The sequence below is a fragment of the Diceros bicornis genome, chromosome 4 (assembly GCF_020826845.1).
Source record: "Diceros bicornis minor isolate mBicDic1 chromosome 4, mDicBic1.mat.cur, whole genome shotgun sequence".
Lineage (NCBI taxonomy): Eukaryota > Metazoa > Chordata > Mammalia > Perissodactyla > Rhinocerotidae > Diceros > Diceros bicornis.
The window spans coordinates 63,383,785-63,396,978 of record NC_080743.1 but is presented as its reverse complement, the minus strand read 5'-3'; the positions used below and the strand labels follow the sequence as shown (position 1 = coordinate 63,396,978).

The 13,194-nt window shown below is 37.6% G+C and overlaps 1 protein-coding gene and 1 pseudogene across 1 annotated transcript in view; both read left to right on the top strand.

Annotated features, from left to right (window-relative positions):
* The first annotated feature begins 371 nt into the window (after positions 1 to 371).
* LOC131401449 (olfactory receptor 6K2-like) lies at positions 372 to 949 on the top strand (annotated as a pseudogene).
* A 5,673-nt stretch (positions 950 to 6,622) lies between these two features.
* SPTA1 (spectrin alpha, erythrocytic 1) overlaps positions 6,623 to 13,194 on the top strand; it is a 63,952-nt gene continuing 57,380 nt past the window's right edge. The window contains exons 1-5 of the mRNA XM_058537594.1: positions 6,623 to 6,859; positions 7,969 to 8,094; positions 9,752 to 9,892; positions 10,727 to 10,873; positions 12,912 to 13,045. Coding sequence (XP_058393577.1) covers positions 6,623 to 6,859; positions 7,969 to 8,094; positions 9,752 to 9,892; positions 10,727 to 10,873; positions 12,912 to 13,045 — 785 coding nt within the window. The remainder of the gene's footprint in view (positions 6,860 to 7,968; positions 8,095 to 9,751; positions 9,893 to 10,726; positions 10,874 to 12,911; positions 13,046 to 13,194) is intronic.

Below are 13,194 nucleotides of genomic sequence, written 5' to 3'. Positions count from 1 at the left end.
TCCTGGTGTGGCGGGCTAGGAGGAATACAGCAATTTATGTATCTGGAACATCGGCTGTTTTTTAGGGATCCCTCTCATTCGAGTGTATTGCAGAGAAAGAAACGTAGAACACGGTGAGCTCTCACCAAATATTTGAATGAACAAATGAAATATATAATAAATGAATGAATTGATTATCCAATTAATTATCTAAACTCGCTGTCCAAGAGTCTCATTTCTTCTTTTTTTTTGCTCCACAGCTGAGAAGATTACAAGTAAGAATCCGACAGAAGTAATTGAATTTCTTTTAACTAGTTTTCCCCATTTGCAGGAAAATGGATGGTTATTTTTATCTTTTTGCTCATGATTTACCTATTCATCGTCATTGGAACCCCTATGGTCTTTTTTGCCATCAAACTAGATTTCCACCTCCACACCCCCATGTATTTCTTCATCAGTGTCCTCTCCTTCCTGGAGATCTGGTATACCATGACCATCATACCCAAGATGCTCTCCAATATAGTCAAGGAGAGAAGACCATTTCTCTGACTGGTTGCCTCTGAAGATGTATTTCTTTCACTCGCTTGTCATTACTGGAGTTTGCCTGCTCACCACCGTGGCTATGGACAGATACCTAGCCATCTGCAAGCCTCTCTGTTACCCCACGGTCATGACACCTCAGCACTGCACTCAGCTGACTCTAGGTTGTTGCTTCTGTGGCTTCTTCACATCACTCCCTTAGAGTGTTTAGATATCTACACTTTCATTTTGTGGTCCAAATCAAATACAGAATGTCTTCTGTAACTTCAGTCCCATCCTGAATCTAACATATATGGACACTGGCAAAATTGTTTTAACCAAGGTTGTGGACTCTGATCATGCTGTGGAGATCATCACAGAGACAATGCTTATGGTTTTGGCTTATCTTTGTGTCCCTCCAGTAATCCTACATAGTTGCTCTGCCGATTGACACCAAAAGGCCTTTCTACCTGTGTTTCCCAACTTGCTATTTTCTTGATATTTTTTTGGAAGTGTGGCCCTGATGTACCTTCTCTGCCAAGTACTCCTTTTTCTGGGACACAGTCATAGCCTAATGTTTGCAGTGGTATCATCATTCTTTAACCTAGCTATCTACAGTCTAAGGAATAAAGAGATCAAGGAAGCCATAAAAATGCTCATGTGCCAATCTGTTATATTCAGACATCATATCAAATAAGACACAATACATACTCATTAAGACAGTGTATTTATGGCAATATCTATATTAATCTTTTCAGTGTTTTTGTTGCTATTATGTTTATTTTTTCTGTGCATTGACAGTAAATGGTATGTTTAGTCATTGTTTCTCTGCGAACTTAGGAAATATCCTCAGAGGTTGATATGATAGAGTGCAAAGAAAATGGGATAAAGACGCACACAGTTTCCTCATTTATTCTTTCTTTGAGTCCAGAGGGAGTCACGTAAAATCCCTGACATCTCCTGCCCTAACTTACTTAAACAGAAATAAACACATTTTTCTCTGCGTTTCTATAACACATTTCTTGGGATTCTATTTTGTACGGTTTTTGTTCTGTCTTATGTCACAGTTTACATGTGTTATGTGGACCACCTACTTTGTAAACTCCTTGAAAATAGTGTTTTATTTTCTTCATCTTAATATTGCCAGTGCCTATTAGAATTTTTTGCCCATAGAAATGCTCAATAATGTTTTGCTAAAAGAGTAAATAAATGATTAAGGCAGTCTTCATCTCTTGACAAAGTTAAAAATTATAAAAAAGTTATGTTATAGAAAAACACAGACTATTCCCACATTCAACAAAGATTGGCAGAGGAGGAGGAGATAATGGGTAAAGACAAGGTACGTGGTATATTTGCACATAAAGCCATTTTTAATAGTGAAATGAAGCCATGTCACAGATAATCCACTCAAATTTCCATGACTGGCATGTACATAGATGTTAAATAGGATTTTCATTGCTATCCTAGGAATTTAGTCCCTTAAATATAAGAATTAAATTTCAGAGTTCAGTCTAAATAGCTATGAAGGAAAATAATATTTAGTCCTAGCTCCTACTTTCCTTTATTCTAATGAGAAATAATTTATTTTTTAGTTAAGCTCTATTTTCCCTGAGCGAGACCATGTCTCCAAACATGCTATTTTTATAAACTTTGTAAGGATTTAGGCTTATATAGCTTCCTTCAGGGGTCACTGCCCTCAGAGATAATTATTAGTGGATGGGGACATCAAGCAATTTTATATAAAATTTTCTAATGATATGTTGCAAATCATTCTTTAAAAGATAAGCACTTAGCTTTACAAGAAATTGTCCCATATCAGATCTTTGCCCTTTACATTCTGATTTTCAAATTTAATGATTCTGAGTAAAACGTATGACTTGAAGTAGTTGAAATATACCTGGTTGCCATTATTTACCTCAGCTAACAACAGCAATTCTTTTACTATGTAGATTTAAATACAAAGTGTTTTTAAATCAACCGTTTAAATTTAGTCATATAATAATTCTCTGGAATAAGTAGTTTACTCCTTACTCTCCCCATTATATACTTAATAAAATTTAAGCAAATTTCCAATGATCATCTGATCATTAAATGGTGGAATCAAGCCTGTAAATTAGATGATTCAGTTTCAAATACAGAATACTTTCCATTATCTCAAGCTCTCTTTCAGTTTCAATTACACACTTCATTGTATAAAGGAAATATTGTGGGTTTTGGTTTTTCTTATTCAATGCAGTAATACCAAATAAATAAAACAGATAAATAATAAAATAAATATGGGTGAGTGAGATATGATACAGGTAGGGAACAAAAGAGTTCTATTTTTTAACTATAGGACTGCAAACTTGAATAATATATAAAATTCTCAATACAGTTAAGGCACAAATGACTTTAGAGGACCTGAAGTAATAAGAGTTAAAGTGGATACAGTTGACTGCAATAAGGTCTTTTTTATTTTTTTATATATTTTTTTCTTGGAGTTTCTGAGCCCAAGAAAAGAAGATCTGATAACTGAGCAGAGGCTGAGGCAAGCTGGGCAGTGCTGATTAAACTAGTGTGTGAAGTACAGATCTGCCCAGAGCTGATAACCATTACCAAATGCAACAGCTCTCCAAATTATTCCCACCCTTGAAAACGAAATATAATAATGCTCTTTAAGAATTCTCTTTAATGAAGCTGTCTGTGAGCAACTCTAGCTTCGTCTGTAACCTCTCAGCATCCATTTATGTATAGTGCAACATGCAATTTTGTAGATTGTACACGATTCTATACCTCCATGGTATATGTCATGTATTCTTTACCTGAATCTCCTCTAACCAGGGTCTTTGTGTGGTCAGAACTGGTAAACATTCTTGGAAAACAACAAAGGTGGCAAGAAGTTCAGAGGTCCAAGTATTAAGCCACCAGGGTTTAAGATTTTCTCATCATGTCTTTCCATCATTCTGAAGGAGACACCCTGATACTCATAGTAATACTGGTAAATAGTGCTCAGAGACTGGAGAAACTATGTCAATCTAAAGGGACTGAGAAGATGGCGGTGGGGAGGGTGTGGCGGGGCTGAATTTAAAGTCAGCAGCTGCCTGAGGATCAGCCTGAGTGCTGTTAGAGAAACTTTTACCCTGAATCTCTTGGCTGCAATGACTGAAAACACAAAGGACACTTGTGTGAATATACAAAACCTCTTCTCTGTCTCCTGTGCACTTCCACCCTGCTACCTGTTCTGAAGACTATTATTCTTATCCACTTTTATTTTATTTCATGGTGACCAGTTCTGCTGATTGGGCCCTATTATTTCTTTGGTCACAAGGTTATCACATGGTTGGCACTCTTGGTGAGAATATCCTGGATTAGAACAACCAGAAATGTTGATGAACTAAAAGAAGATTAACTAAAATAGTTGAGGAGCAGAGAGGCATCATGGTCATACTGACATGAGTTTGACTCTTTGTTTAAATATTTATAGACCAAACAACCATGGGATGAGACTACCTCTCAGAGACTGTTTTTTCATATAAAAATGAGGATGAGAATACCTGCTTCACAGAATCTTCTACAGATTGGGAATTAATGTAAATTAATCATGTCAATACGTGAATTAAGATATGGTAGATTCTAATTGATGATTCTTAGCTCTTGGATAAAGATTAAAAAATGTCCCCTCTCCAGTCCAATTCCAGATAAAGGTTCCTTGGTGGGTGTGATATAACGTACTCTCTAAGATTTGTGTTCCTGCCTTTAGTACCCAAATTTGACTTGAATATAATGAAACTGCATGGAAAAGCAAAGTAATACTAGACTTTCAAAAAGATAACTTACAAGTCTTTCAGTTTTTTTGGATGAGATGATCCAGGAACAGGGAAAATCAAAACTGTAGACCCTTGATCTAGACCATGAAAGCTAGATCATTCAAATCGAATTTACACTGAAATGAAATTTGGCATGTTTAGCCTCACAGCTTTGTAGGGGGATTGGAACCACCCCACTACTTTCTTTTTGTTTGTATGTTGCATTTTTGTAAAGTTGTCTAAAAGGACCGTGCTTTTGGATTCTGCATTCTTTTTCTCCACTAAAATTAATATACAAAATAGTATGACTTTTATCTCACATTTTAGACGTCTGTCCCATTTTCAAATGTTTTGTGACTTCATCAGTTTGTCAAATAAGATATCCTAATTTTTGTTTCATGAAATACAAATAAATACACATATATCCTACTTCTTTTGTTCCTTCCTTTTAAATGATTAGGGTACAGCTAAAAAAGATTTTTAAAAACCTAATCTGTGAGACCAGAAATAAAATTTTCTTCCTATTTTGACAAAGACTCTACAGCAAGAATTAGGATATCTTGTTGACTTAAAGGCTGTTAAAAATCTGCATTTGTGTTTCGCTGAAGTTGTTGAGTTATATTTCCTAGAGATCGGTTAGAATAAGAACACCTGAGTTCTTGTAATTCTGTACAAAGTCAGAAGAATGGACAACCCTGAATTCCTTCCTGATTTATAATTCTCAGACATAAAATCTAAAACTAATCAAAGAAATAAAACACGATCTTAACACAGCCTCTTTATTTTACGTCCATAACTGTGTTTTTCTCTTTGTATTTTTTAACCTAAAAACTTTGCTTTCTTTTTGTTTTCTAAAGTCCTACTGAGAAACTCAGCCCAAACTGCTGAGTCACCCAGTATCTGTGAAAGTTAGTAGCTGCCTCAGCTGAATCTGTCTCCTGAAGATAACGTAGATTGTAGCTGGCGGAATTCTGGGCCCAAGTAAGAGACTATTTTTTTTTTTTTTTTGGTCTCTACCACATATGTAACATTTCCCTCATCTCTATCCGAATTAGACTGGAAAATTCCATGTGAATTGTTTCTCTTTTTTTCTCTCTCTTTGTGTCTTTTGGATATATTTTATCTTGCCAGGCTCTTGACTTTTAGGAAAAGCAGAACACTTTCTAAAGGAAACCGTGAGTACAGAATTCTTTGCAGTATAATTGTCACTGATATAGTTAGGAAAGCTGTCTCCTTTGAACTTTCTGTACTACCTTTGACAGGATGATTTAGAACTGTTTCTTGGCTTTTAAGAAGTAGAGAAGCTTCATTTAACTCTCTTTTTGTGACTCTCTCACTTTATAAAATGACCTTGAGCTTGTAGCTATACAGCACCAAAATCCAGCAATCATCTGTTTATGAAGGTTCATATAGGGAACAACTGGGTAACTTGGAGCCAAATAATACACAATTAAGATTTGAATCTCCATAGAAGGATTTAATTCTAAAGCCGATCTAGTAAAAGCCATCCACAGAGAAGCAATTATATTTAGGAAAAAGGAGACTAAAATTTAAACGTTGTATTGAATGTTCTGGCTGAGGTAAGCTAGAGGAAAATGTACCCATATCCAGATGAATGAAGGTGGACTCTACATAGATTTTGCAGGATATCATCACAAATAGGTTGGCTCTCACTATAAGGAAATGGATATTTTATGTTGTTTGACAGTACAGTGCTTTATATTGCAAAAGTCAATTACTGAGATGCTAATAATTTGAAATTTGTAATAATTAGGTAGAAGATGTGCTAAACTGTTGATTTTTAGTGTTTGTGAGTAAAGCAAATAAAAGATTAAATAATATATGAGATGCACTTTTAAATAAGAAGAAAATATTTCCAAACTTTTGTGTATATCCCTCATCAAGTTAATTGAAGGTCATTTTTAATTATTCATTAAATTATGTTGAGAATGATCGGTACTTTTCCACACCTTTTTAGCCTTTGAAAACAATAAAATTACATTTCTTTTTTATCCATCAGAAATTCTGTAATTTTTCTAATTTAAACTTGTCTTCCATCATTAGTCCAAATTAATTCTTTTCATAGAACTTAAATGTTGGCATAAATTTATGTGAAAAGTTGGAAGTGTTCTGAATGATAAAGATATTATTAGCCTAAACGGTAGCTGTATATGGTTAAAATGATATAAAAGTACTACAACGCTTCTAACAGACTTTTACAGACTTAAAGTTATCTTAACATAAGTCCAACAAGAGTAAATGCTTTGGGACATATAGAAGGGACAACATACTAGATCTTTGAGAACCAGCAATAGATAGAAGGTTTTTAATTGCAGGCTATGGCAAGTGGTGGGCCAAAGGTGCTGGAAACAGCGGAGGAGATCCAGAAGAGGCGTCAGGAGGTGTTGTCTCGGTACCAGAGGTTCAAGGAGCTGGTTGCTGAGAGGGGTCAGAAGCTTGAAGAGTCTTATCACTACCAGGTTTTCAGACGAGATGCAGATGACCTGGAGAAATGGATCTTGGAGAAACTTAAGATTGCAGAAGATAAGAGCTATGAAGACCCAACTAACATACAGGTCACTCAGTTCCACTGACTTACCCAGAGCAGACTCTAAGATCTCTAGGGAGGGAAACATTCTTATAAGTATATATCTGGTTAACCATAGGGGGATGATGTAATAGAAAGATTAGACTATCTGTTAAGGAGAGTGATTCTGCCTCTAAATAGACCACTTCTTCAACTTCTTAAGCCTCAATGTCTTACATACAAAGAAAACTCATTCTACATAGCATTCTATAAATGTAATATTCATCTGAAGTTAGGCTATGGGCAAAATGGTGACTGAGAGTTCAAGGAATTTATTCACGTGATTTCAATATTTTGTGACATTAAGGATGGAATTGAGGTGAAGAGACATCAATGTTTCTGAAACAACTGCTCCCTACTTTCCTCAGAAAGACATGAGTTAACCAGGCTTTTTACCAAATGGCTATTCATGCCCCTTGTGAAGGACAAATGAAGGGTCCTAGGAGGAGAGGTTTGGTGGAAGCTCCTACTCCTACCTGTATTATAACATGTGGCATAGTCATGATCAGGAGAAAGGATTACATGCCTAAAAGGGGCAGTGGATGTTGGAGAAGGAACACCTGGAAAAAGGACAAAATGATATCTATTAAACGGATCAATTTATATATGACACTGATAGCATAATTCGGCATGCAAAAACCTCTCAATTTAAAAAAAGCCATTATTGTTATGATCATCTTCTTCCTTGTGCTCTACTTTCAATAGCACTTAGTTCTTCTTTTCTGGAGAGGAATTCCTCTTTTCTGAAGAGGAGAAACTCTGTGTTACATTCTTTCATTCCCACAGAAGGCAACTGAGACTTTAAAATAATAGGATATTTAGTGGAAATTCCCCAAAAGCAGTGGGGACAGGAAAAAAACCTTCCTCTATTGTCCCTGACTGAGCCTGGAACCCTTTGAAAACCTATGTGCAGTGGTTCTGCCTGGAGTGATCATTTCTTTTAGGATGTGACTCTTCCAGCTATGATCATGGGTTATCACTTAATCTAGGTTTGGAAGGAGGTAGTTCTGCCTAAAAGTAAAATGAGGAACCAAGGACCTCTTCATGGTCTGGGAGACTAGGCTTCATTATCAATAAACTCTGATTTCTGAACTTCAGGGGAAATATCGGAAGCATGAATCCTTCGAAGCAGAGGTACAAGCAAAATCAAGGGTCATCCCTGAACTGGAAGAAATCAGAACAGTTCGATTTCCTGAGGGACATTTTGCCCATGAGGACACCAAGGTAAATGTATGGTAGGGCTCTTGAATAGAAGTTTCCAATTGTCGATTATGTTATCAGGGTTTTAATTGATTATATTGGGTATTAACTTTGATGTAGTTGGCTTGGAATCAAGCTTCTGCCTCTTATCTTCTACTGGGGTTGGTGCAAGAAAAATGATGGGATGTCCTTGTGTTCCTTGTGAAGAGCTATGATACAAAAGCTGTCCTTGATGGCATCACATTCCTCCTTATGCCCTGCAGCATAAGTTGGCTCAAGATCAAGCCCACTTCAACCTTGTTCCACATTTCCCAGATGAATTGGCTTCCCAAATGTTCTTTCTAATTATTTTTCTGACCTCAGATTCCTTTTCCTTTAAACTCTTCAAACAAGGGTTGCTCTCCCATATAAATCTTCCCTGAAATCTTTCTCCCTTTGTCTATGATGCTCCTTTCTCTTCATAGCCCACATGTTGTAACCACTATAGTAGCTCTCCAAACTCTCACGGTCACTTTGAAAAACTCCTAAAATCCCTCGTCTTCAGAAAATCTTCCCTGAACACTGAACACTGAAGATCACCACCACTTTGGAGCCCATTATTAATGTATCAGCTCTTTTCTGATTTAATCTATGTACTCTTCCAACATGTTTTTGTTGATATAGCCTATTCAGGATCTTTTTTGTATAAGTGGATTTTTTACTGTTTATTTTTTTAAAAATTGTTAAAACAAGTTTGTATTACATGTTTAAAAATTGGGACTGGTCTTCCCATATTGAGCATATAAATTTTACCCCATTTTACTGTCAACAAAATGTGGTCAAGGAACATAGACTTTAACCAGAACAAAACCTTATTAGAAAGAGAGATCTCTAACAAGAAAATCTCCAACTTATTTCTTGATATAAAATAGAAATCATTTTTGTATTATTCACAGTTTTGTGTGCCACCAGTTCTCTACTTTAATTAAAATGTTTGACAAATGGTTGACATATCTTCACATCTATCAGAATCACTGGGGCTATGATATATTGTGTTGTGCAAGATTCAGATAAAAATGTGGTCTACACGCTACCTTGAGCAGTGGAGTAGCTGAGAGATACAAGAGTCTTAAAGACATGACATAGATGATAACTTCAATTTTACAAGAAATGTACTACATGATATTCAAGCTAACCTGTCATCAAAACTCTCGACTACATAGTCTCAAAATCCTCTTATTGTTTCGGTGCCACTGATTTCCTTTATAAGCCAGCAAAATTTTAGCTCTTATACTTTCTGGAAAACAGTTCATGCTGTTTCTTCTATGACTCTGCCAGTGCTTAGAACACCTCTGCCTATCATCTACCTGTCAAAATTCTATCTGTTCCTTAAGGTCCAGTTAACATGAGTACTTTTCCATGAATCCTTACTTTATCCTGTCTGAGCGTTTGTAATCACTTCATCCTTTAAAACTCCAAAGCATTTCTAAAAATTTTTATCTTGTGGAAGATAGTATATGGCTGGATTTAATAGCTATTCCCATACGTATCCTATTTCCTCCTTTAAATATTTGTTGAGCAGTTAAGGCACAAGGGAATAGGAGGAGACATGTTTATCCAGGTCCCTCTCTATACAAGTCTTTGAGTCTGCACCTGCTCCACAGCCTCTGTGCCTGAGTGGTTTTGCCTCTCGTCCCCAAAGGACCACCTAGATGAATTGCGCCATCTGTGGGACCTGTTGTCAGAGCTGACTCAGGAGAAGGGTACCCTGCTGCTGCGGGCCCTGAAGCTACACCAGTACTTGCAAGAGTGTGCTGACATCTTGGAGTGGATTGCAGACAAGGTATAGGACTCAATAGTACACATATAGGACTTCCCACCTCTCTGTCCCAGGCACCCATATCAATTTAATGCAGGCTATTCATAAAGAAGTCAGTGTGTCTGTTCCTAGACTTTGTTCCTTGAAAGAAGGAGGAATTTTGGCAAAGATTTAGGAGTATTCTGGAGTATTATTAACATTGTATATGTGGGGGGGGTGGTAAGTCTAAATGTATGGATCTGAACATGGAGAAGGCAGCACTTATGCAGAAACTGTGCATTGAAAGATAATCTAGGCTTATCTCTTTCCTACCTTCCACGATCCTTAATGCCTTCTCCTAGATTTTTGCTCTTATTCTGGGTCTAGGTTGAGCATATTGCCAGCTCTTTCCCTGGTCCCTTGTCTCTCAGTTCCTACAACTATGGAGTTTTCTATTTTTCTAAATACCTAAGAATAATACTATAGTTAGGACTGAAGATTTACACAAGCAAGTGTTTAGCACACTGCTTTTGTAGTTATTCAGTTTGTTGAATTGAGTAGAACCGGGATGACTTTATTGTTATGTTCCAGATGTATGTTTTATGCTCCAAAACATAAAAAGTTGCTTCCACGGGCCATGGCTGGCAATGCCCTTGGCCTTGCTGAAAGATTACCCCAAAGGGCACTGTCCCCTGGGCCAGGGTGCCACCTCAGGAAATATACTCCTGCTTCTGGCTTTTTCCTGAAGGAGTTCCCCCAGGATCCACCAATATCTCCTTCTGAGTTATCCTGGGAATGCAGGCAAGGATTTGGGGCATTTGATCTGCAGGAATTCATAAATGTTTGCTGGTGACTCAATAAACTTTTCTGTGTCTACAGGAAGCTATAGTGACATCAGTGGAGCTAGGTGAGGACTGGGAGAAAACAGAGATTCTGCATAAGAAGTTTGAAGAGTTCCAAGAAGAGCTGACAGCTCGAAAGAGGAGAGTGGATCGAGTGAACCAATATGCCAATGAGTGTGCTGAGGTGAGGTGGGGAACAAAAGAGTCAATCTAAGGAAAGGGTCTGCCATTTAGGAAGAACTTCTGGCCATTAGTAGGTGGGACATGAGAGATAGAGGACATTGTGAGAAAACAGAGGGATTCATGTCCCTGGAGTAACATACCCAGAGCAGTTTCTTCTCCTCTCTGGGTCCATTCCTTGCCAGCCCACGGAAACAGAGGTGTGAGTGAATGTGTATGTGTGTGTGTGCACGTGTAGAGGAATTAAATCCACAACGAGATAACTCCTGCACTGTGCAGTAGACTGAGTACTCATGTTTATGCAACACTCTTCATGAGAAGAACCACAATAAAGTAGAGAAGAATATAAAATAATGGTGGGCGATCACAATATACATGATATCATTATACATGATTTTTTGTTGGGGTGGAGGGGACAGGAGGCAAATTTACCTTCATTTACTTAAGAAAATGCTTAAATAAGTTTTCAATATCTGAACAGACAAATATTCAATGTATAAATAATAACCCTAGTATATACAAGAAAACTGGGAAGCTGGTCTGATTTACATATATATAAAGGAACTAGAAACTCCAGCGTTGGCTATTATGTTTTTCCAATTATAATTTCTTTATCACTGCAGCTCCGTAATGGGAATGATCTTTCTGTGTTAATAGAACAAAGATTACAGGATGAATGGGTACTGGAGTAGGAAGAATAACCTGTTTCTCAATTTTTTTCCAAGTCACATTTCCAACAGTCCCTAAATTTTCTCCCTCCACCACCTTTCTCTTGTTGTGGAGATTTCCAGTTATCTATCACTATCTACTGCCACAAAACTTAAACTGCCACAAAACTTAAAATAACAAACATCTTATTTTTTTCGTGATTCATTGAGTCAGATTTGCTGATTCATGGTTCAGTGACTCAGCTGCTCAGCTGGGCAGTTCTCCTGACCTCACCTGGTTGCATTTATTGTTAGCTCAGTTGAGTCGGAGTAGCTAAAACAGCCTTGCTCCCATGTCTGAGGCCTTGGCAAGGACAAGGAAGGCTTTCTCCATATGACCTCTCACTTTTCAGTAAACCATGCTTCCTTATGTGTCAGTGTTCAAAGAAGGTAAGAACAGAAGCTGAAAAGCCTCTTGAGGTCTAAGTGCTGGAGTTCAGAGAACATCATTTCTGCCACATTCTATTGGTAAGCAACTCACAGGCCAACCCAGACCCAAAGCATGAGGAAATAGACTCCACTTCTTGAAAGGAGTACCTTATGGCAAAATAACGTGACCATTTTCTCTAATCTACCGTAGGAAGGATTAACCCAATACAAAGTGTATCATCTGCTCTTTTGGAGTGGGGTCCACACAGCTACGACAGAAAGGGCCATACACTCAGGAAGGAGAATGTAGAAAATTCTGTTGGGAGAGGCTTTGGCATGAGAATGGAACTGGAAGAAACGGGGACTTGGGCATACAGGAACTACTCAAAATTGCCAAATATCAAAATAGGCTGATGCTGCTAGCTTAATCAGTATTTATAAATCTCATTGCTTCAGATAGTGTATGTCTATATTATATATTATACGTGTATTTAAGTGTGTATAATTCTGATAAGAGAGAAATAGCTTTCATTAGATTCTCAAAGGTTTCAGGACCCCAAAAGAGTGAAGAACCACACTCTTAGAGTTTTGGAAAATTAAGTCGTAGTTCACAAAGGGAATTTTCTCTTCTTTTCCTTGGTTTTCAGGATTTTCAGGGGATTTGGCAGGCATCAACAAAGTGGTGTTCTGAAAATAACATCACGGTGGGGCAACCATCATGTTATTAGCAGGCTAGCCCAGTGCTGTGGGCAAAAAACACAATATCTGGCAGGTTGGCTTTCTGGATTTTGGTAATGTGGATCAGGTTAAAGCTAGTGGGCAGGGCTAGGGTGAAGTTCAGCATCTGGCTAAATGGTCATTCTCCACTTCTGACAAAGTATGAACCGGTGTGAAATGAGAAGGGTTTAAATGATTTTTAGAATAATCTCACCTTGGCATAATTCCAGCATTGGTTTTCTCCTGCAGGAGAACCACCCCGAGCTGCCCTTGATTAAGTCAAAGCAGGATGAGGTGAATTCTGCCTGGGAGCGTCTCTACAGTCTGGCTCTCCAGAGACAGAAATCACTGTCTGATGCTACAGACCTCCAGCGATTCAAAAGGTATGAATCTGGCCACCATAATATAAGAAACTCTGCAACAGCACCATGTTTGTTACTTATGTTAGCCTCTGTCTACTGTTAACAATTAGTGGCCAATATCTCAAACCAAAAAAGGTCGTGTGCTTGCCTCTAAGATAGCAAGGGAGGGG